At 43.3% G+C, this 22,928-nt stretch overlaps 2 protein-coding genes across 5 annotated transcripts in view; one reads left to right on the top strand and one right to left on the bottom strand.

The window, feature by feature from the left end:
• Positions 1 to 229: 229 nt before the first annotated feature.
• On the bottom strand, positions 230 to 10,156 carry LOC128594590 (uncharacterized). 4 transcript variants are annotated; one of them, XM_053603517.1, is made up of 4 exons: positions 9,770 to 10,156; positions 9,539 to 9,604; positions 4,491 to 4,601; positions 230 to 4,220 (listed from the first exon to the last, which is right to left on the bottom strand). In XM_053603517.1, exons 1-4 carry the CDS (start codon positions 10,154 to 10,156, stop codon positions 4,032 to 4,034), a joined length of 753 nt encoding a protein of 250 aa, XP_053459492.1. In that variant the 3' UTR covers positions 230 to 4,031. The 4 variants fall into 4 exon arrangements, 2 of the variants coding, with proteins under 2 accessions (XP_053459492.1, XP_053459493.1); XR_008382601.1 differs by lacking the exon at positions 4,491 to 4,601 and having other exon boundaries at positions 9,539 to 9,677; positions 9,770 to 9,908; XM_053603518.1 differs by lacking the exon at positions 4,491 to 4,601.
• The window catches only part of SIRT5 (sirtuin 5), a 38,064-nt gene continuing 25,100 nt past the window's right edge, over positions 9,965 to 22,928 (top strand). The window contains exons 1-2 of the mRNA XM_053603515.1: positions 9,965 to 10,095; positions 21,042 to 21,190. Of these exons, the coding sequence (XP_053459490.1) occupies positions 21,076 to 21,190 (115 nt within the window). The 5' untranslated portion in view covers positions 9,965 to 10,095; positions 21,042 to 21,075. The remainder of the gene's footprint in view (positions 10,096 to 21,041; positions 21,191 to 22,928) is intronic.

The following is a 22,928-nucleotide window of genomic DNA, read 5'->3' as shown; positions in this document are numbered from 1 at the left end:
TCAGAACTTCCTCCTGGGCTCTGGGCTGTTTACTCACAGAATACGAACATGCTAGTTTTAAAAAAGGCTTAAAAACAAAATAGAGCAAAAGATAGTTAATATTTCCACCAGAAAGATGGCCACAATAAAATAGTAGAAATTTTATTTAATCAGAATTAAACTTCTAAACTCTATTTTTATTTATTTTATTTAGGGTCTTATAACCCTAAACACCAATTAGTTATACATTTCTAACTTTGCCAATAATTATTGACAAAATATATTCATATTTTTACATAGGTATGGACTTTGAAGTGAGACTCAAAATAATTAATACTAGTAATAACAAATTAGTAGTGAAAATTTTTGCCATTATCACAAGACAATATATTAACATCAACACAAGCTTATTATGTGCCAAGTATCACAATGAATGCTTTGTATATGTCATTTTATTTAATTCTGTGAAACAGGAGTTACTATTATGCCCATTTTGCAGATAAACAAACTAAGGCTCAGAGAAATCAAGCAAAAAAGCTAAGGCCACATAGCCAACAGCATCTTAATTTCCTCTTGAGGGATCATCTCTTCTATTCTTATTTACTACATGTGGCACAGATAGAACTGACCCAACCTCTCTGCTTTCTATGGCAGGACTTGTGACCCAAGTCTGGCCAATCAGGATAGTCCAGCCTGCTGGCCCAGTGGTTAGTCATGTGACCGAAGCTAAACCAATGAGATTCAGCCCCTATTTTGTATGCCCACAGGAAAGGATTCTCTTCCCTGTTCTGTAAACCCAGAACAGCTGGGAGGCATTTTTAACACCACGTTGAGAGAGCCTGCCTGAAAATAAAACCAAAAAGAGATGAAAGAGGTTAGGTCCCTGCACTTTACCATTTTTGTAGTGTCTTTCTACTATGTGTGACCCAAGTTCTCTTTTCCATAAGCCAGCATGAGATTTCTCCCTCTTGTGACAGAAGCTCTGAATACAGCAGTACGTACCACACTTAGCAGTGTCTGGCACATACTAAGCCTTTCCTCAATGTTAGTTTTTATTGTTGAGATATGTTCCCAAAAGTAGATAGACATTAAAAAAAAAAAAAATAGGAACTTCATTTTGCCTAAAGAAGAACACAGTTTTCCCAGTTTAATATTTTGTCAGAGACAAAGCAGTTGTTACATGGCTAATTAAATGTTCCTGTCAGCTTCATTGAATGCTAAATGTCCCTAAAAGAATGTTCATCTTATACTGCTACTGTTCTGTGACTTGTGTTTTGTAATCATATCTGTTACATGCATCTTTAAGTCTGGGATGTCCTGCATATCAGATTTGCAGGATTCATATGAAGAAAAGATTCCACAACTTAAAAAAAAGTTAGAAAACTATCTATCCAATTCACCAATTTAACCAACCAGGAAATACACCCCATGCTGGGCTTGTGATGTGAGGCCAGTCTTCCAGCTGAGTGTTTTTCTTTCAACAGTCACTTCTGCTGGCCTTTTGGGACCTGAACTGTGAAATGTGGCAGGCCCAAAGTCACTTGTTTTCTTTTTGAGCTGGCATCTGGATTATTCCACAGTCAATTTAGAAAATGACGTTTCATTAGTTTACCTGGTGAGTTTTGTTAATGCACACTCAACAGGCTACGTTCCTACCTTCTTTGGGTCAAATAACTAAATAAATACTTGCTTTCTCTAACCATGTTGCATTATGCCAGCTCAGAAGTCAACAACTGACAGTTGAAGACCTCAGAAAATTAGGTGGCACTCAGAAGACAAAATGTGAGTGACAAAGAAGTCAATTTAGGCAGAAGCCTTTTCTTTCTTTTTTTTTCAGACCACAAGGAAATAGCATTTAATGAACCTCCCCTCTATGTGGCTTCAAGCCACCAGGACACAAGCCCAAATCTCTTCAGCTCTTCTGCTGAAGAATTTGGCCTTCACAATGACTGGCTGCTTTGGGAGTTTTCCCTTCCCCAGAACTTTGTAGTAGCACGATTGTACTACATCAATAATGGGAACAACTCCAGTCTTGTTTTTGGCAGCATTTACCTGTGCTGCTCACTGACCAATGTGCACAATTTATCAAGGTTGACAGTTGGGCAATAGCTCTGGTTCCTCTTTTAAGTGGTAATGCCTCATACCAACTTTCCCAAAGTAACCTGGATGATATTTGTTGAAGTTGATCCTGTGATGATGCCTGCCGCCAGCATTACCTCGGTCTCCTGGGGGCTTCCTGTGCTTGCGGATACAGCCGTGGTCGTGGCTCACGTGGCCCCCGAAGCTTCTGGGTCTTCCTAAGTCTGGGTGGCATGTCAGCGGCCAAGACGAAAGAGCTAGAAGCCTTTTCTACTAGGCTAGAAAGTGATCTAGGTTCTTGGATTTTCTCATTAAATCACTATTGCTTAAGTGTAGGGCTCTCTGAAATGCAAGAACTGAATTGGAATCCCTCTCTAGACCTTTCCCTCAGCCTGAAGAGCATAAGATGAATTTGGAAGACGGGCAATATTGTGACTCTAAAGCCCACAGGTAGCAATCATTAATATTGCACAGCATCCTAGGAGTCGTCTCGGTGCTTTACCCTCCCCTTGACTGAGAGTCCTACAAAAAGGTGTAGTGTTTTAGTCAAATATATTTTAAATGACCCTGTTAAGAGACTAATGGAGTATTAGCTTTCAACCACTAATAGCTAATAGCTTAAATAAAATACAGATTTTATTAAGGTAAACATTTTTTTAATATCAATTTTAGTGACCCAGAGTTTACACCGTTTACACCATCTTTCATTAATCCCTAAAAAGGTCATTTTTAGAATATGAGTGTGAATATATGAAAACACAGGGAGAAATATTTCCAGTGACAGTTTCAGTGTCTGTGGTAAAGGTGCTATCTGGATGGATTTAGAAGGCTTATAGCAGTGAGGTTTTAGGCCCTTTCCTGGTCAGCACTCCCCTAAGCCAAGCTTCAAAAACAATCAGCTCAGCACTTCATCTTTGTGTTGATTTTGACTTTTAAAGTGGTTTGGGTTTAGCACAGCCTTCTTCCAGTGGATGATACAGTGTTGGAATTTTCAATTGGATCCTGCAATCCCAGGTTTGACACTACCTCACTCCCTAAACTTTGGCCCAGTCACTTAACCCCTATGTCCGGGTGGCTACATTTAAAACAGAAGATGTTAACGTTGACCTGAAGGTTCAGGGAAGACTATCTCATTAAGGACTTGAAAGCACTTAGGACATGTAAAGTGCTATAAAAATCTCTCCTGCAGCAATGTATGGATAGCTTAAATGAAGCATGATAGCCAACTACCATAGAGGAAATGAACTATAAAACATAGGCACCATTTTGGAGTTGTGTGAAATTTAAGGCAAGTGTTTTTGCCAAAGGACAAATACATCAAAGTGGATACTCATGAACTTGCCTACTACTCACATTTGGGTGTCTTGTGAGGATGTGCTGTGTGATTCAAAACTGCCTTTTTATGTGTCAAAAAGTGTTCGGTTTCCTCATTGCTTTTAGCTTTTATTGACTAAGGAGGCAGAAAGAAAAAAATCATGTTATGAAATACTCTGCAGCAGAAAATGCTAACTGGAGTGTGTAAGGGCCTGTCTGGAAACTGTAGGGGAGTATGCGGAAGAGACACATGGGCATGTGGATATCCTGTCACCTGTCTTCACATTTTAGAAAATGTGTGGGCATGGCCACTGTAATTGGAAGCATTTCCAGACCCAAAGAGGCCAATTTAAAGCAGCTCTTTGCAGGGTGTGGCGCTTGCTGTGACAGTAGGTGTTATTTTTCTTTTCTGCTGCTTGGTGCCTGTACCTCTTTCCTGTGTTTGGGAAACTCTCCCACCTTATGAGTTTTAGTGGGAGGCAGAATCAGCCCTCACCTCTAGCAGGTGAAAATGCAAGGTACTGGCTTTCTCTGGACACAGCCACAGGACTGAGGTTCTGTCAATCAGGGGCACCTACTCTGCCTTTGAAAAGAGGACTAGTGATGAAAAGAAGGGACCAGAAAGAACTCCCTCCAGCAGGGACAGAGGATGCAGTAGTTCATCTTCTTGGGCAGTGAGAGAGGCGTCTGGGATTGCCTGCATGTCCTGAATAAGCAGCTTCCATGGTCCAAGTGCAGAGCTGTTTCCCGGTGGTGGCGACAGAGGTGTTCTTTCTGCAGTGGGATCTGGGCATTGCTCCTGCTGGGAGGTCCCAGTGATCCTTTGAGATGCTGGTCTCCTCTTGTTGCTGTTGTCAGTGTTTGAATACGGACATTTTCAAACACAGGTGAGAACAGCAGGAATAGCATATTAACCCTCTCTACCCATTCCCTACCTCCCCATCCCTCCCACTCCTCGTGCCATTTTACTTGCCATAAAATTTACTCAGTGAGTTTCAGTAAATTTATAGTTATCCATCTATCATCATGATCAAGTCACTTTTCTGTTTTAAGTGTTTAGTTTTGCGAATTTTGACACAAGCATAAATTTGTATTAACTATCACCACAACCAGGATACAGTTTTCATCACCACGATGAACTCCCGCCTGCTGTCTGTAGCCACAGCTTCTCCCACTTTTAACTTCTGGCAACTACTGATCTGGCCTCTGTCCCTGGCATTTGGTCTTTCCTAGAATGTTAAATAAATGTAATTATATGCTAGATAGCCTTTTGTACCTGGTGTCTTTTACTCAGCATAATGTCTCTGACATTCAACCAATTTGTTTTGTGTATCAATAGTCCATTCCTTTTTCTTAAGTAACATTATCTTGCATAGATGTACTGCAGTTTATTTATCCTTTCACGTATTGAAGGACATTTGCATTGTTTCCATTTGTAGGGGGATTATGAATAGAGTTACTATCTAGTTTTTTGCTTTGAGACAGGGTCTTGCTCTGCTGCCTGGACTAGAGTGTCGTGGTATCTTCATAGCTCACTACAAGCTCAACCTCCTGGGTTCAAGCAATCTTCCTGCCTCAGCCTACCAAGTAGGTGGGACTACAGGCATGTGCCATATACCCAGATATTTTTTTCTATTTTTTGTGGAGATGAGCTCTTGCTGTTGCCTATGCTGGTCTTAAACTCCTAGACTCAAGTGATCCTCTTGCCTCAGCCTCCCAAATTGCTGGGATTACAGCTATGAGCTACTGTGCCCAGCCTAGTATCTTTTTAATAAATTAATTTTCCTAATTAAACCAGTTGGTGTTGGTTTCTGCTGCTTGCAAGTAAGATTCAGACTGCTGTTCTTCTATAAATCAGGATGTCCCGAGATCTCTATAGCTGAAGGTATAAACAAGGTCATTTTACCACTTAGACACAGCTACTGCTAAGCACACAGCCCACAGCTGCATAACTACAGTGTTTCAGGTTTTGTTGTGTTTTGATTCTTTTCAAAAGGGGTGCCCTGCCCCTTTCACGCCACTGCCCATTTCAGCTAGATGACTCATCTCTGCGTGTTCATTCCTCGGCTACTGCTCACACATCATCTCTCTCAGGTGATGGGTAAAGACCCCTGACTCCAACTTTTCTGGGTCTATATTCTTAGAGACCCCAGGAGAGATGCTTAGACTCCAGGTAGCACAAGAATTCAGTGAGCCAAATGCTTTCATTTCATATAAGCCTTCTCCTCTCTGTAGAGTTCATAGTCTGTCAAGGGGTCTAGCTTGGGCTGAGCAGGCTCGGGACATGAGCACTGTGCTCTAGTGTCCCCACCACTCCTCTCTAGACCCTGGACCTGGCGTTGAGTCCTGCTCAGTGTGCCTTCCTGCTTCTTCCCTCAGGATGAACTCACTCTGGGGGGCAGCAAGTTCTCAGAGGTGAGATGTCCTCAAGTAAACACTAGTAAGTGGACAGAACTTGGACTCCACAGCATTTGTGCTGCTATACCAAAACACCACAGACTGGACAACTTATAAAGAACAGAAGTTCATTTCTTATGGTTCTGGGGACTGAGGAGTCCAAGATCAAGGCACTGGCATGGGTGTCTGGTGAGAGCTGCTCTTCTACTTCTAAGCTAGTGCCTTGCTGTGTCCTCACATGGCCAAAAGCACAAGGGAAGAGTGGTGAACTCCCCCTGAAGCCTTCTGCAAGGGCATTAATCCACTTACAAGGGCACAGTGCTCATGACTTGCCTCTTAATACCACCACAATAGGGATTAAGTTTCAACGTGAATTTTAGAGGAGTCACATTCAAACCATAGGAGGAATCTACATCTGCTGATGAAGGTAGAGACAAAAAGAGAAATTCTCCTCCAATGGGGCAGTCAGTGGAGGGGGAACACATCATTCTTTTCATTTAATATCTTTTAAAAAATAAAATGTATCCATCAAAACAAAGAACAACAAATTGGACGGTGCAAACATAAAAAGAAAGAATAGAGCTCTTGGATATTAAGAATACAGGCACTGGCTCCCTCACCCCCACCATCCAACCATCAAAAGACATTGTGTTCTTTTGGCCCCAGACTGCCTTCTGATGCAGGTTTGTCCTTTGCTTTCCACACCACAGAGCGCGCAAACACCGGCAACCCCATTTTCCTGTCTGCCACTGTTCACGGTTAGTTATTCATGTTAATTTTATTTTTTAAGCATGTGCTGTGGGCATTATAGCTGTGCATAGCAGGGGCGGAAGAATGCCACTGTTACATATTATATGCAGATGCACTGACAGGCTGGTGGAGGTCAGAGTCACAACTCTCGGGTCATTAGTGGCGTTGACCATCCCTATGTGTTTATGTCCATGTTTATATTTGCAGCAGGGGCTTAAAGAGGACCCCCCCCACCCCCGGCCCCGGACAGTATAATAATCAGTCGAGTGAGGAATCCTAAGAGGATATAAAACTCAGGGTAGAGGGGAACTGGAATCTCTTTCCAGAGGTAGTTTGGCATGTCTGAATTTTACTAAAGCAAGTGGGCAATCCTACTTTCCAATTTATGTGCTTCTAGACTCTTCCCTCTCCTTCCCCATTGTCCCAGGAAGATCTCTGTGAATAGGGTGAGTCTTCTTTGCTTGTTTATTTTTTGTTTGTTTCATGCTGCTATAGACTCAAAGGAAAAATAAAGAAAGGGTCATTTGCCTTTTAACTTTTAGTAAAGATAGTTAAGCCATTATCCTCTGAGTTTTAGGCTGGTTTTCTGTGAGGTTGTTCATTCATTTATTTAACATGTATTTACTAATGGAGCATCTATTATCACAGATCCTGAGAGCCGGGAGGATCACAGGAAGCAAAAAATACCTCAAGAAGCCACTTTCACAGCCTGGTAGAGAGAAACTTAATCAAATACACAGAAATATATTTGGAACCTCAAATGGGATAACTGCCATGGTGCTACGAAGCCTGCGCTAGGGACAGGGCACGTCACTTAATTGGGAGAGAGAAGGGTCAGAGAAAGCTTCTCTGAGGAAGTAACAATTGAGACTGACAGGATGAGGGGAATTACTCTGGAGGGAGTAGGGAAAAGCATTTTTTTTTTTAAGAGACAGAGTGTCACTCTGTTGCCCTCGGTTGAGTGCCCTGGCGTCACAGCTCACAGCAACCTCCAGCCCTCAGGCTTAGGTGATTCTCTTGCCTCAGCCTCCTGAGTACCTGGGACTACAGGCACCTGCCACAACACCTGGCTATTTTTTTGTTGTTGCAGTTTGGCTGGGGTTTGAACCCGCCACCCTCAGTATATGGGGCTGGCGTCCTATTCACTGAGCCACAGGCATCACCCAGGAAAAGCATTCTGAGGAAAGGGAACAACCTTTGTTTCAAAAGGGCAAGGCCGGCGCCTGTGGCTCAGTCGGTAAGGCGCTGGCCCCATATACCGAGGGTGGCGGGTTCAAGCCCGGCCCCGGCCAAAATGCAACCAAAAAATAGCCGGGCGTTGTGGTGGGCGCCTGTAGTCCCAGCTACTCGGGAGGCTGAGGTAAGAGAATCGCTTAAGCCCAGGAGTTGGAGGTTACTGTGAGCTGTGTGAGGCCACAGCACTCTACCGAGGGCCATAAAGTGAGACTCTGTCTCTACAAAAAAAAAAAGAAGAGCAAGGCCATCAAGAAATTAAGCTGGGGCTCGGTGCCTGTGGCTCAAGCAGCTAAGGCACCAGCCACATACACCTGAGCTGGCAGGTTCAAATCCAGCCTGGGCCCACCAAACAACGACGGGGCATTGTGGCAGGTGTCTATAGTCCCAGCTACTTGGGAGGCGGAGGAAGGAGAATTGCTTGAGCCCAGGAGCTGGAGGTTGCTGTGAGCTGTGATGCCATAACACTCTACCCAGGGTGACAACTTGAGGCTCTGTCTCAAAAAAAAAAAAAAAAAAAAGAAAGTGAGAAATTAAGCTAGAGTTGCTTGAAAGATGAAAAGGATGGCAGCTGATGGTTCAGTAAGATGAAGGGCCTGGCTCAGCGCCTGTAGCACAGTGGTTATGGAACCAGCCACATATACCGAGGGTGGTGGGTTTGAACCCGGCGGGGCCAGCTAAACAACAATGACAACTGCAACAAAAAATAGCTGGGCATTGTGGTGGATGCCTGTAGTCCCAGCTACTTGGGAGGCTGACGCAAGAGAATCACTTAAGCCCAAGAGTTTGAGGTTGTTTCGAGCTGTAACATAGTGAGACTCTCAATAAAAAAAAAAAAGATTAAGGGGCCTGACACTGGTCAGGGAGAGGGGCGGGGTTGTGTGATGGCTGTGAGTGGTAGGCTCCCAGACCTTGATGGAATCCAATGTCCCAGAAGTGGCAGAACCTATGGGTAGTAGAGGGCCACATATAGGGTCTATGAAACAGAGAATTGCAATAAGGGGCTCTGTTCCCTCTACACCCCTGTATCTGACCGAAAGTATAGAATTAACACATGATGGTCAGTATGTAAGCACAAAAGCAATTAAACACAACACTTTAAGGAGAAGTAGTGATTCGGACCTTTGTCTCTGGAACCGAGGCACTTAGGTTTAAATCCCAGCTCTCTTGTTCAACAGCTTTGTCCTTTGAGCAGTTACTTGAACTCAATTTGGCCTCAATTTCCCCATCTAAAGTGAGGTAACAACACCCATTTAATGAGGCAGTGGGGATGGTATAAATTGGTTAATAGATACCAAGTTCTTTAAAGTGTCTGGCACAAAGTACATACCATATTATATGTTAGGGAGAAAAAACGGCAGCCAGATGTGAGACCCTCCTGAATTTTCTTGTACTCTCTAAGTCCCTAAGGTATTGTTAGAACCTACAAGAGTGAGAGAAGGCCTAGAATTGGGCTGAATTTCCAGCCAAACTGTGGGAAATCGTTGGGATTTGAGTCAGGCCAAAAAAAAAAAAAGTAACATGTTTTTGCCTCCAAGTTTTCAGACCACTTCCCTTTGTGTCCACTGGCATGCCCATAAGCAACTTTCATTCTAAGAACAGTAGTGCTATGGTAAGCCTGAATCAAAGAAAAGGGAGGCGGACAGGTCTGAAGAGCAGAGTGGTGAGCCCAGAGCCCCTGGAAGGATCTCAGCACTAGCAGGTGTGCAAGGCCAGTGCACAGGAGGGCAGGGGGCATTCGTCATTGGGTTAGAGGTTTGATGGGCTAGCCTGGGAACCAACTCACCATTATTTGAAGTAGTGTTTCGGGGGAAAATGTCCCCAACATGTCTTGTCCTGGTGTGTGATCCAGCTGTTTGCTCAAGGAGAAAGTAAGGTAGGTTGTAATTCACTACGTATTTCTACAGTGGAATGAACCCTGGAAGCTAACAAAGACCAAGCAAGTTACCGCGCGCTCCCCCACCTACCACCACGCCCAGCCCCCTCCCCCAAGAAAGATAAACAAATATTCAATTACCCAGAGGACTGGGGACTCTTTCCCTCGCAAGCCGGGCCAGGGCTCCGGGTCTCCGGCAGGGGCCGCTGCAGCCCGGCGGGACGCCCAGCCCCTACGCCCCCTGCCGCAGTGTCCCGCCGGCTCGGAGTCCAGCCTCCGCACCACCCCGCGCTCACCACCCGCAGGTGGGTCTCCGCCGCCTCTCCAGGGCCGGGGCGGCGCCAACCTGCAATGAGCATGCGCGGCCCAGCCTGCCCCGCGGTCACCGCGTGCTGCTGTGGGGGGCTTCCGGACCCAAAGACTGGGCCGGGGGTCCGCGAGGGTGGCGGGCCCCGGAGCTCGACCAGGTGAGCTGCAGATCAGGCAGGGCCGGAGCGCGGTCGGCAGGTGCCAGGAGGAAGTTTTCATGCGGTTCAGGGAGGGTCCCGGTTCCTGGGGCGGGGTCAGCAGTACCAGCAGAGACCCTAAGTGCTCTGGGGCGGGCGGGATCAGGAGGGGGCAGGGAGCGAGGTTGGCGAGCAGCCGGACCTGAGCAGTGGGCCGGGGAAGCCGCAGTGACCGGCAGCCCGGTGAGGGCTCCAGACAGGCCCTTCCTTTTGAGAAAGGTCACTGTGGTGACTGCAGCTGCCAGGGTGACAAGACGGTGGCTGCGGTGGTAGCAGAGGACGTGGAAGGAGGGGTCGGGCTCCGGACATAGTTTAAAGGTGGAGCCGCCAGGATTTGCTGCACGGCCTGCCTGTGAGGCGTGTGAGAAAGCGCAGGGTCAAGGCCCAGTCTGTTGGCCGGAGGAGCAGCGGAGGAGGGCGCCTTTGGGAGGCGGGGTTTGGGGACTTGTGGAGCACAGGCTGCTGTTGGAGCGTGAGCTGTCTGTTGGGCACTGGGGAGGGCGGATGCAGTCTGGAACTCTGGAAAGAAAAGATGGGAGACCCAGAGTGGCAGGTCCAGAGACGCCCGAGGAAAACCAGGGGAGGGTGGCGGCTGGAAGCCAGGGAAGCGATCAGCTGGGTCAGAGGCCATCAAGAAAGAGGAGGATGGAGACTTGACCTTTAGGGTTTGCAAGGTAGAGGTCATTGGTGACCTTGACAAGAGCAGATGATGCAGGGAGAGGGAATGGAGCCCTCCAGTATAGACTGGTGTATTGATTTGGCTCGTAGATGTTCAAAAGGTATTAATTGAGTGCTTGTGAAAGTTTTTGCCATGTGTTTTTTGTCACTTTTATTATTTTTTACTGAAAAATAATTGTATGTATTTGTGGGGTGCAATGTGATGTTTTGATATGTATATGTAGAAAGATGAAATCAAGCTAATTAATGTACCCATATCTCACCTACCAACTTTTTGTGGTGAGAATGTTTTAAATCTACTCTTTTAGCAATTTTGAAGTACACGAGTACAACGTATCGTGTATATTTGAAGTACAAGTATCAACGATGGTTACCATGCTGTGCAGTAGAGCACTAAATCCTGTGCTTCCTGTCTTACTGAAACGTTGTCTTCCTTAAACATCTCTCCCAGACCTCGGTAATCACCATTCTGTTCTCTGGTTCTTTGTGTTGGACTTTTTTAGATTCTGCCTGTGAGATCATGTGGTATTTGTCTTTCTGTACCCGGCTGATTGTACTTAGCATAATGTCCTCCAGGTTCATCTATGTTGTTGCAAATGACAGAATTTTTAACTTTTGTAAGCCTAAATAGTATTCTGTTGTGTGTGTGTCTGTATATTTTCTTTGTTCATTCATTCGTTGATGGACACTTAGCTAGTTTTCATATTTTGCTTATAGTGAATAGTGCTACAGTAAACATGGGAATACATTTACCGCTTAGATATAGTTTTCTTTTTCTTTCTCTTTAATTTAAAAAAAATTTTGTTTTTGAGACAGGGTCTTGTCCTGTCACCTGGATTAGAGTGCAGCAGCATCATAGCTCACTAAAGCCTCAAACTCCTAGATCCCCTCAGGGGACCCTTCTGCCTCCCAAGGATGTGGGACTGGAGGTGCACATTGCCAGCTGGAGCCAATTTTTGTATTTTTTGTAGAGAGGGGATGTCACTCTTGCTCAGGGTGGTTTTGAACTCATGGCCTCAGGCACTCCTCCTACCTGACCCTTATCATATTTAAGTTCCTCTGGGTATATACACAGAAGCAGGATTGCCCTGATCATCTAGCAATTCTGTTTTCTAGCTTATTTAGGAACTCCTATATTATTTTCTAAAATGACTATACTAATTTACATTCCCACCAGGTGCACTAGAGTTCCCTTTTCTCCACATCCTCCGTAATACTTGTTATCGTTCATCTTTTTGCTAATAGCTATTCTAACAGGTGTGAAGTGATACCTCATTGGGGTTTAATTTGCATTTTTCTGGTAATTAGAGATATTGAGCATTTTTCACGTATTCGTTGACCATTCATATATATTCTTTTGAGAAATGCCTGTTCAGGTCCTTTGCTCATTTTTTAATTGGGTTATTTACTTGCCGTTGAGTTGTTGGGGCTCCTTATATAAGTAGCCCCTTATGAGATGTATAGTTTGTAAATTCTCCTAATATGTGGGATGTCTCTTCACTCTGTTTTCTTTGCATTGCGGAAGCTTTTTAGTTTGATGCAATCCCATTTGTCTGTTTTTCCTTCTGTTGCTTTTGTGGTCCTATCTAAGAAATCACTCCCCAAACCAATGTTGTAGCGCTTTTCACCTTTGTTTTCTTCTGTTAGTTGTACAGTTTCAGATCTTATGTGTACGTCTTTAATCCATTTTGAGTTGATTTTTGTAAATCCATTTTGAGTGAGATAAGGAATCAATTTCTTTATTCTGCATGTGGATATTCAGTTTTCTGAACACCACTTATTGAAGAGACTGTCCTTTCTCATCCTCTTTTCTTAGCACCTTTGTTAAAAATCACTTGACCATTGGCTCAGCACCCGTAGCACAGTGGTTACTGCGCCAGCCACGTACACCGAGGGTGGTGGGTTCGGACTCAGCCTGGGCCAGCTAAACAACAACTGCAACAAAAAATAGCTGGGTGTTGTTGTGGGCGACTGTAGTCCCAGCTACTTGGGAGGCTGAGGCAAGAGAATCACTTAAGCCCAAGAATTTGGGGTTGCTGTGAGCTGTGATGCCACAACATTCTACCCAGGGTGACAGCTTGAGACTCTGTCTCAAAAAAAAAAAAAAAAAAAAAAGAAATCCACTCTACTGAGGGCCATAAAGTGAGACTCTATCTCAAAAAAAAAAAAAAAAAAAGAAAAAAGAAATCAGTTGACCATAAATACTTACTCCTCTTAAAGTAAGAGTAGTCACCCAGGTCAGCTTTCACCTCTGAATCTTCGGGGCTGGTAACCTAACTCACCGTCACACCCTCTCACCCTTATGGCGATATTTATAGACCTGGAACAGGTTGTAAGCTTGTGGAAAGTAGAACCACTGCCCGCCCTGACCTCTTGGAAAACCAGGTAACCCCACACAGAGGATGCTTTCACTAAAGACCTGTGGTAGCAGCTTGAAAAGAGCTTTCTGTGACAAGCATTTACGATCCTGGGAGTAAATTCAGGTAGCACTGTTCAATGTTGTTTTTAGTCTCAATTTTGTTTTCATACTTATTGAGGGACTGGAAGAATGTCTTATAAATTAACAGAAAATTTAGCAAAATAGTTCCCATATTCATTTTCTTAAATTATGTGAAATATTCTCTAGTTAAACAGGCAAAAGAGTGGTTTCTGTAACTAGTGAGACCAAAAGTATCTCACTGATTCACTACTTCAGATAGACATGGAAAATTTAGATTCCACTAATAAACTTGTAAGTTAGTATAGACGAACGGTTTTAAATAAAAGAATATTCATGTTTAAAAAGAGTATTTTAGGGGATGGCGGGTCATGGTGTATGGCACACCTCTTGGAGGCAAGACTCAATTATAAGAGGGACTTTATCTAACTAATGCAATCGGCGCAACCTACTTCTTTGTACCCACAATGAATCCCAAACAATAATAAGAAAAGAATATTTTAATTGTATACAACCCAGGAGTATCGTGTGTGTATATGCATATATACCTATATGGTATGTGTATGTCATTAGACCTTACAGTTCATGTAAGATGAGAACTTAAAGCTATAAAGGCAGTCTCGGGGGTTGTGAATGAGATAGGTTCTGTAGGTTCTGTTCAATGTTTGTTCTTAAGTTGACTATGTATTTAAGTTGGAACAGGTGCATTTACCTATTACCTGTAATAGCCACCATTCATAAGTGTGAATTGTACGTAAGTTGGATATTTGTGACTTGGGGATTGCCTGTGTTTCCAAAAAGTACTTGCAGGTTGTATTTCCTCATCAAAGAATCTAGAAACTAGTGATTTTGGAAATGTTGAAACATAAGCAAGTAAAACTTATTTCTATTTTATGTTCCACGTTATAGTGACTGTAATTAGTACCAAGCAAGGAAGAGTTTGAATAGAAAAACTTAGATGAAAAATTGGTTATCATTTTATCCATATAATACAAGTCCTAATTGTCAGTCCTACAATTAAAAACTCCTCAGACTGTTTATGTTTTTGACAGCTCTTTATAATTAGTAATATATTCAACAACCATCTTCAAAGTAGAATGAAGATTTGCCCTCCCTTTACAGCCCTTCAGCAGAAGACCTATCATTTTGACCTTGCTCGGAAGAGCTCTACAGTATAATCACACTGGGTGCCCTACATTGGTGCCTCTGTGGATGGGATTTTAAATTCTTAAATTCCTTTTTTTTTTTGAGACAGAGCCTTAAGCTGTTGCCCTGAGTAGAGTGCTGTGGCATCACAGCTCACAGCAACCTCCAACTCCTGGGCTCAAGCAATTCTCCTGCCTGTGCCTCCTAAATAGCTGGGACTAAAGGTGTCTGCCACAACGCCTAGCTATTTTTTGGTTGTAGTTATCATTGTTGTTTGGCAGGCCAGGGCTGGATTTGAACCCGCCAGCTCAGGTGTATGTGGCTGGCTCCTTAGCCGCATGAGCTACAGGCGCCGAGCCAATTCTTTTATATTATTAATGACATTTATCATCCTGCTTTCATGCCTGAGATAAAATACGACTATCTATTTATGTGACTGGAGAGCTCTCCATGACTATCTATTTATGTGACGTAAATAGTCATAAAATTTAGGGGTTGCCTCAAATTTTTTTACTGTAAGTGGGATATTTCCTAATGTGTAAAAACCTACAAAGGAAGAAAAGGATTTTCTGGATCAAATTGGGAGTCTAGATTGTATTGATGTCTCCAGATTCAAATATTAGAAAGCAACAGTGGAGGAAAAGATACTCATATTTGGGAGAAGTAACTAGAGATATGTATTAGGCTCAGAATGGTAGCATAGTAACTTCATGATACATGTAAGAGGCTTTTAGTTAGCTGGGTATGGTGGCTCACACCAGTAATCCTAGCACTCCGGGAGGCTGAGGCAGATGGATTACTTGAGCTCATGAGTTTGAGACCAGCCTGAGCAAGAGTAAGACCCCCATCACAAAAAAAAAAAAAAAAAATAGCCAGATGATGTGGCAAGCGCCTGTAGTCCTATTACTTGGGAGGCTGAGGCAAGAGAATCACTTGAGCCCAAGAGTTTGAGGTTGCTGTGAGCTGTGGCGCCATGGCATTCTACCGTAGGCAACAAAGTGAGACTCTATCTCAAAAAAGAAAAAAAAAAAAGTTTAAGCTTTTAGTTAAAGTTAGTATTGGGAACTTCATAGTTTTTGTCAAGATACGTAAGTTTGTTATCTGTGATAATATTTTTAAAGCCTCACACCCCTTTTTCTTGATAATTATTGAAACTGGTGATTATTCTGTTTTTGTATATGTTTAAATTTTTCTATAATTAAAAATTTAAAAAACAAATTATGGACTCACCTCATTTATCCCTTCCTGAGGTTTTCCAAACAATTCAAAGTTTAAAGAAACTGGCTAAGCTTGCTTGCATTAATTTTTAAGAAGTTTTTCCTTTTTCTTTCCTTTTCTTTTTTTGAGACAGAGCCTAACTCTCTCACCATGGCTAGAGTGCAATGGCATCTTCGCAGCTCACTGTAACCTCCGACTCCTTGGATCATGTGATTCTCCTGGCTCAGGCTCTCTAGTAACTGATAGCTGATATTATGGGGGCTCACCACCATGCCCAGCAATTTTTAAAAATTTTTTGTAGCGATAAGGTCCCAAGCAATCCTCCAGCCTTGCCTTCTCAAAGTTCTAGGTTTACAGGCGTGAGCTCTCCATGCTGTTTGGGCATCCCCCTTGTTGCTGAGTCTGTAAGCTGCTCACGAGAGTTGCCATCAGCCTCAAATGCAGGCAACCACGAGGGTGTCCCACTGCTCACCTCCTCCCCCAGCACCCAGTCTGTACTGCTTCCCTGCAGAAATGACTCCAGGCAGCCAGACAGTATGGTCCCTGAGGTCATTCTGGAAACCCTATGTCATGTTTCTCTAACCTACTCTTTTCTTAGCATTCCAAGTATTTTGTGCAGTCTTTTTCATTGCAGTAGAGACAGATCACATGGAATGTTTGTGAACTTACTTGCTGCTTATTTGTAGGTGAGGTTTATTGAAATATTCCTTGCACAAAATGTAAAATTTGTCCTTTTTGTTATGCATATATATATATATATATATATTTTTTTTTTTTTGTAGTTTTTGGCTGGGGCTGGATTTGAACCCACCGCCTCTGGCATATGGGGCCGGCACCCTACCCCTTTGAGCCACAGGCACAAAAAAATCACAAAAGTAAAGACACAGAATTCTCCATTGCTCTAAAAGTTCTCTGCTCCATTGTCCCCCCTCACTCCCTCCACCCCTGTATGTGGAAACCACTGATGCGGTTTCTGTACCTACAGTTTTGCCTTTTTAGAAGGTTATATAAATGGTCTCAAAGACTCTGTAGCCTTTTGTGTCTGGCGTCTTTCACTTAGCATAAGGCTTTTTTCTTTTGAAGCAACTTTGTTATGATGTTAGGCTTACAGAACTGTTGCAGAAATATCACACAGAATCTCTATATACTATTTACCCCCATGTTAACATCTTAACTAGAGTACAATGATTTAAACCGAGACATTTAATGTACCTAGACATTTACATACACAGTACTATTAATAGACTTTATTCAAATTTTGTAAGTTGTTCCGCTAATATCCCTTTTCAGGTCTTGAATCTGTCAATTGAAGAATGACGAGGTCCATACATTTGAAAGGGAGAGCTTTTTTTCTCATAAGGGGTTGCAGCCTACAGGTGGGCCATCTTGCAGGTTGGGAAGCATAGCCTAGGGGAGAAGCTGAGAAGTAGCACTTTGAGGGTATGGTAAAGGAATGGGAAAAAAAAAAAAAAAGGAATGGGAATTTTTGCTGGGTGGAGTGGCTGAATACACATACTTAACAAGCTGTGGGAGGAGTCACGAATCATTGTCACCTGAGCTGTATGCCCCTTTGTGGGGCCCATGTTTAGCATATGGCGGGACCCTCTGGTGTGGAAAGATGAAACGTCCTCCATAGACTGGCCAGAACCAGCCAGGACCACTGGGCCCTCATCAGGCAGGAACGCTGATCAGTTGTAGTGCCAAAACCACAAGAAGGAGGGAGCAGCATTAGACAATTGGCTAAAATCAGAGAAGAACGTTGTCTTTCCAAAGGGCTACTCTCGTCCCTTAGGGAAGAAACCCTGATGGGAGCGGGTGTAATGAGGCATGTTCAACCTCTGGTTTTATCATGACTGAGATTTCAGTTTTTAAGATTTCTCTTGGATCCCATTGGTCAAGAGGGAGTCTGTTCAGTCAGGACTTTATTTCTTAACTCCTACTGAGGATCCCACATTGCCCGTAGTTGTTAAGGCTCATTAGGACTTGGGGCAGTTCTCCAGTTCTCATCTTTGAGAACTTTGACATTTTTCTTTTGAAGAGTATTGGCTAGTTTTGTTGTAGAGGGTCCCTCAGACTTTGTCGCAGAGTCAAATTGGGGGAAAAAATACCACACAAGTGATGGTTTGCCCTCGTCATTGCATCACATGAGGAGGTAGATGAAGTTGATCACTTGGGTAATTAAAGTGGTAGCTTCCAGGTTTTCTACTGCAAATATAACTGCTAACGCTTTCAAGATTTCATTCATGTTATTGAATGGCTTAGCAGTTTGTTCTTCGTATGGCTGAAGAGTGTTCGTAGTATAGATAAACCACAATTTGTTCACCCGTTTATAAATTGAAGGTAATTTGGTTGCTCCAGTTTGTGACCCGGCCCCATGCAGGAGGCCGTGGTGTTCTCCTGTTGAACATAAACCACATGACAGAGCACCAGCACCAGACGAGGCCCCACTCTGACCACAGTGGAGCAGGACAAGAACAAGACCAGTCAGTGATCATGTCTGAACTCAGACAAAGACAACAACGTGCCTAAACACAGAAGCAGCTAAGCACTCCCATCCTGTTTAATATGAGGGACTGCTGCGTCTTGACCAATGACAGCTGTAGCCTCACTTCATTCCTTCTACTTTTTGGATAAGATTTCTTACAATATGCAGTCAAAGTGTCCTGTTTCCCAACAACACCCAATCCAGAAAAAAGCCCCATTTCTGTGAACCCTCCCCAACATGACTGAACACAAGCCCACATCCTCTGATAAATCCAGCTCTCAGGCGCCCTGCAGTTCCTCATGGCATGTTCTTTCTCTTGCAAAATGTGCTCAACTACAAGCATGTTCCTGATCTTTTGGCTGCAAAGCATTGACAATCAAAACAACATAGAAACACGTGGAGGGCATCAAAAAACGTACGCACATTTTAAGAAGGGGAAAAACTGTATTAAAATTACAATACTCAATATGTACTGATAACAAAAGATGGATACTAGTCACATTGAACACCTCTTATAATAGCAGAAGTAAAATGTGACCTGAGTATTACAAATATAATACAGTTTTCCCCTTTCTTAAAATATGTATACAGTGTTTTTGGTCACCCTCTGTATACTGCTCTTCTTACATACTGTGTCCCACCCACATTCCGTTCTTACTAATTTCTTGTGAATTCTCTTTTTTTAGTGTAAATGCAAATAAATCCTAAGGTATGGTCTTACATCTCTTTCCCTTTCTTTACAAAACACTATTTGCATCTTTTTTCCCTGAACATTATATTCTGGGGCCTCTATTAGATGAGAGAGAACTTTCTTATTTTTGTTTGTTTGTTTATCTTGTTTTGTTTATTGTGGTACAATTACACATAACAAAGTTTGCCATCCTAACCATTTTTAAGGGTAGAGTTCAGTGGTGGTAAGTATATTCACGTTGTTGTGCAACCATTGTCCTAAACTCTTTCAGTCTTGTGAAATTTAAACTTTTTTTTTTTTTGTAGAGACAGAGTCTCACTGTACCGCCCTCGGGTAGAGTGCCGTGGCATCACACGGCTCACAGCAACCTCTAACTCTTGGGCTTACGTGATTCTCTTGCCTCAGCCTCCTGAGTAGCTGGGACTACAGGCGCCCGCCACAACGCCCGGCTATTTTTTTGTTGCAGTTTGGCCGGGGCTGGGTTTGAACCCACCACCCTCGGCATATGGGGCCGGCGCCCTACTCACTGAGCCACAGGTGCCGCCCTGTGAAATTTAAACTTTATGCTCATTTTTTTAAGTATAATTTACATACAATAAAAATTAACTTTTTTTTTTTTTTAGTGCTGAATTCTATGAGTTTTGAGAGATAGAATCATGTAACCACCACAGCCAAAGTTCATAATGTGGATTGCCACTGTTGGTTGACCTCATCCCCTACACTTGGATACTGAGGTTATTTCTAGTCTTTTGCTGTTTACCACAATGCCCTGATCTAGCATCTGTCACTTTGGACGTGTGCAAGACTAACGCGCAAAAGTTCTCTGACTTGGGATTGCTGGGTCAAAGGGAATGCATTTGTAATTTTGGTAGCTTGTCCTGCAGAGGGATTTATCATTTGTTATTTTATAATTTTCCTATATCCACATATCTTTAATCCTCAATTCTGGCAACCATTTGGCTCCCTGGATGGAAGTCAGCTCTGCTGATTATCACTGTCATTGATGCAAATGTTGACTTACTCTGTGTTTATTTTCCTTTTATAAAATTCCTCAGGTACAGATAGAGATTTACCAAATGTGCTTGAGGTGCTACAAGTTTCTTTGGCACTGTGTCGTCTAATCCTATGTGTTGTCATAGTACCCGCCTTCCCTTCCTATTTCAGTTAGAAATTACATCCCATACAAACTGTGCATTGATCAAAAGGTGACAGGCTAGTGGTGGTTTTCATACCTTTTTAAAAGCAGTGGTTTTTCTGTTCTGTTCTTTTTTTTTTTTTTTTTGAGACAGAGTCTCACTATGTCGCCCTTGGTAGAGCGCTGTGGAGTCACAGCTCACAGCAGCCTCAAACTCTTTGGCTTAAGCGATTCTCTTACCTCAGCCTCCCAAGTAGCTGGGACTACAGGTGCCCGCCACAACGCCCGGCTATTTTTTGGTTGCAGTTGTCATTGTTTAGCAGGCCCGGGCCGGGCTGGAACCCACCAGCTTAGGTGTATGTGGCTTGTGCCCTCCTCACTGAGCTACGGGTGCGAGCCATAAAAGCAGCAGCTTTTCAAATGAATCCTCCCATCTAACCCTTTTCCCCAAACTTCTGAGGCAGTGGCCCTCAAACTGGAGTGGTTCTCAGAATCACCTGGAAAAAGATCGTGGGCTCCAACCCCTGAATTTCTGAGTCTGGGTTTGGAGAGGAGCCTGAGACTGTATTTCTAACAAGACCTCGGGTGGTGATACTGCTGGTGGACTGAGGAGAACCTCAGCTTTAGGGCTCCTTTGCACATCCTAGGAGTGGGTGAATACACAAATGGAAGTCAGTGGGTTAAGAGGATGAATATCATGAAGATCTGTTACTAGGATTTTTGTTAGGGGCATTCTTTACATATGTGTGTGTGTGTAACATAAAAATAGGCTTGGTCCCCATCGCTCAGTGGTTAGGATGCCGGTCACATACACCGGGGCTGGCAGGTTTGAACCCAGTCTGGGCCTGCTAAACAACAATGACAACTGCAACAAAAAAATAGCCAGGTGTTGTGGCAGGCACCTGTAGTCCCAGCAACTTGGGAGGCTGAGGCAAGAGAATCGCTTAAGCCCAAGAGGTGGAGGTTGCTGTGAGCTGTGACGCCACAGCACTCTACCGAGAGTGACATAGTGAGACTCTGTCTCAAAAAATAAAGTTTATCTATATTTATTTGCATGTATAAAAATATTTTCTGATTATTTCTACAATATGTATTTATTTTTGTGATTTTTCTAAAGCCCACCTCAAGATTAGAACTATAAAGAAAACCTGATGTGGCCTTTCTGGTTTGTCCCAAGCCGATTATTTTCCCAGATGTATTGTGGCCTGAAGCCTCCAGCCTCCACACAAATCAAGATTTGCCTGACAATGGCTCGTCCAAGTTCAAGTAAGTCATTCTTAGTAAGCCATCTCCTCATCTTCAGCAGAATATGAAGAGCCTGTGAAATGCCTGGACCATCCTATACTTGGAGGGGAACGTCTATATCAAAGCATGCGTTAGGCAAGATTTTGGAGAAAGCTACTCTGTTCATTCTAGGGCAGAGTCAGAGAGTATCTTTCTCTCTCTCTCTTTTTTTTCTTTCTTTTTTTTTTTTTTTGAGACAGAGTCTTATTCCGTTGCCCAGGCTAGACTGCCATGGCATCAGCCTAGCTCACAGCTACTTCAAACTCCTGGCTCTAGTGATCCTCCTGCTTCAGCCTCCCTACAGATGCCTACCATGAGGCTTGGGTAGCTTTTTGTGTTCTCAGTAGAGACGGGGTCTCGCTCTTGCTCACATTGGTCTCGAACTCCTGAACTGAAGCAGTCTTCCCCCTCAGCTTCCCAGAGTGCTAGATTATAGGCATGAGGCACTGTACCCGGCCAGAGCTTATCTCTTAATACTCAAGTCCATTTAGGACATTATGTTGCTTCTGCCAGAATAATTGCATTTAAACTTTTCACACATGATTTACATTTTAAACTCCTCACCTCTCTGCAGGGGAGGAAAGCTAATGATTGTCCTGTTGGCAGTATGGGGTTATATTTTCTACTCAACAGAATCTTTGTAGTTCTATGTGACAAAAACCTGTAAGTTGTGGCTCAGCACCTGTAACACAGTGGTTACGGCACCAGCCACATGTACCGAGGCTGGAGGGTTCGAGCCCGGCCCAGGCCTGCTAAACAACAATGACAACTGCAACAAAAAAATAGCCAGGCATTGTGGCGGGCACCTGTAGTCCCAGCTACTTGGGAAGCTGAGGCAAGAGAATAGCGTAAGCCCAAGAGTTTGAGGTTGCTGTGAGCTGTGATGCCACAACACTCTACCAAGAGCAACATAATGAGACTCTTGTCTCTGGGCCTTAGTCTTTGAGTATTAGAGTCTAACAAAGTTTTATAATGAAATGATCCATTGGTGTCATGTTAAACAGGGCTTCAATATGACATCAAGAGGCCAAGCTGAACCCTTTTTGCCTCATTTTCAACATTTGGGTAGCTTTTCCTAATACTGTGAGTCTGCTTAGGCACAATAACCTCTCCTTCCATTTTTCCCAACCTTAGGAACAGAAAGAAACCAAAAGAATCTGATTCCACTCAACTGCACAACCCTTTGGAGTTCACAGCTATGCAGAGTAGGCTGGTAGAGTCTGTGCAGGGGGGATCCAGAAGTGGGTGCCTGACCTTGTTTAAAAGTAGGCTATTGACATTTGGAACCACAAAACATGCTGGCATTGTTTTCCTTTAGCAGTTGGGAAATGTATTTTTTTTTTTTAAAAAAAGATTTTATACCACATTAACATTACTGTATATACTATATCCTGTTTTCCAAGAACCAAATTTAGGTTGACTTTGGCGCTGCCCTAGGTTGACTTTTTTATTTGTTTCTAAAAGTTGCTTAAAGTGGTACCTCAATAGAAGTCTCTCTGACCTAGGAAGATGTGAACAGTGGATGACAGTTTCCATTTGGGGTAGAAAAGACCTTTAGATATGGAGAGAGTTTTAGGGGTAAACTTTAAAGTCCTTAAGGATATGAGTTGAACCCAGGATTCATACAAATGGTTCGTAGAAAAGTACTTATACACTTTCTTATTAAGCAGCTTGTTCTTTCAAGAGATTAGATCAGATTAGAAACTCGAATCCACCCAGA

Source organism: Nycticebus coucang, chromosome 9 (assembly GCF_027406575.1).
Source record: "Nycticebus coucang isolate mNycCou1 chromosome 9, mNycCou1.pri, whole genome shotgun sequence".
In the NCBI taxonomy this organism is placed as follows: Eukaryota; Metazoa; Chordata; class Mammalia; order Primates; family Lorisidae; genus Nycticebus; species Nycticebus coucang.
The sequence above is the reverse complement of the archived record's forward strand: the minus strand, read 5'-3'. Positions and strand labels throughout refer to the sequence as shown.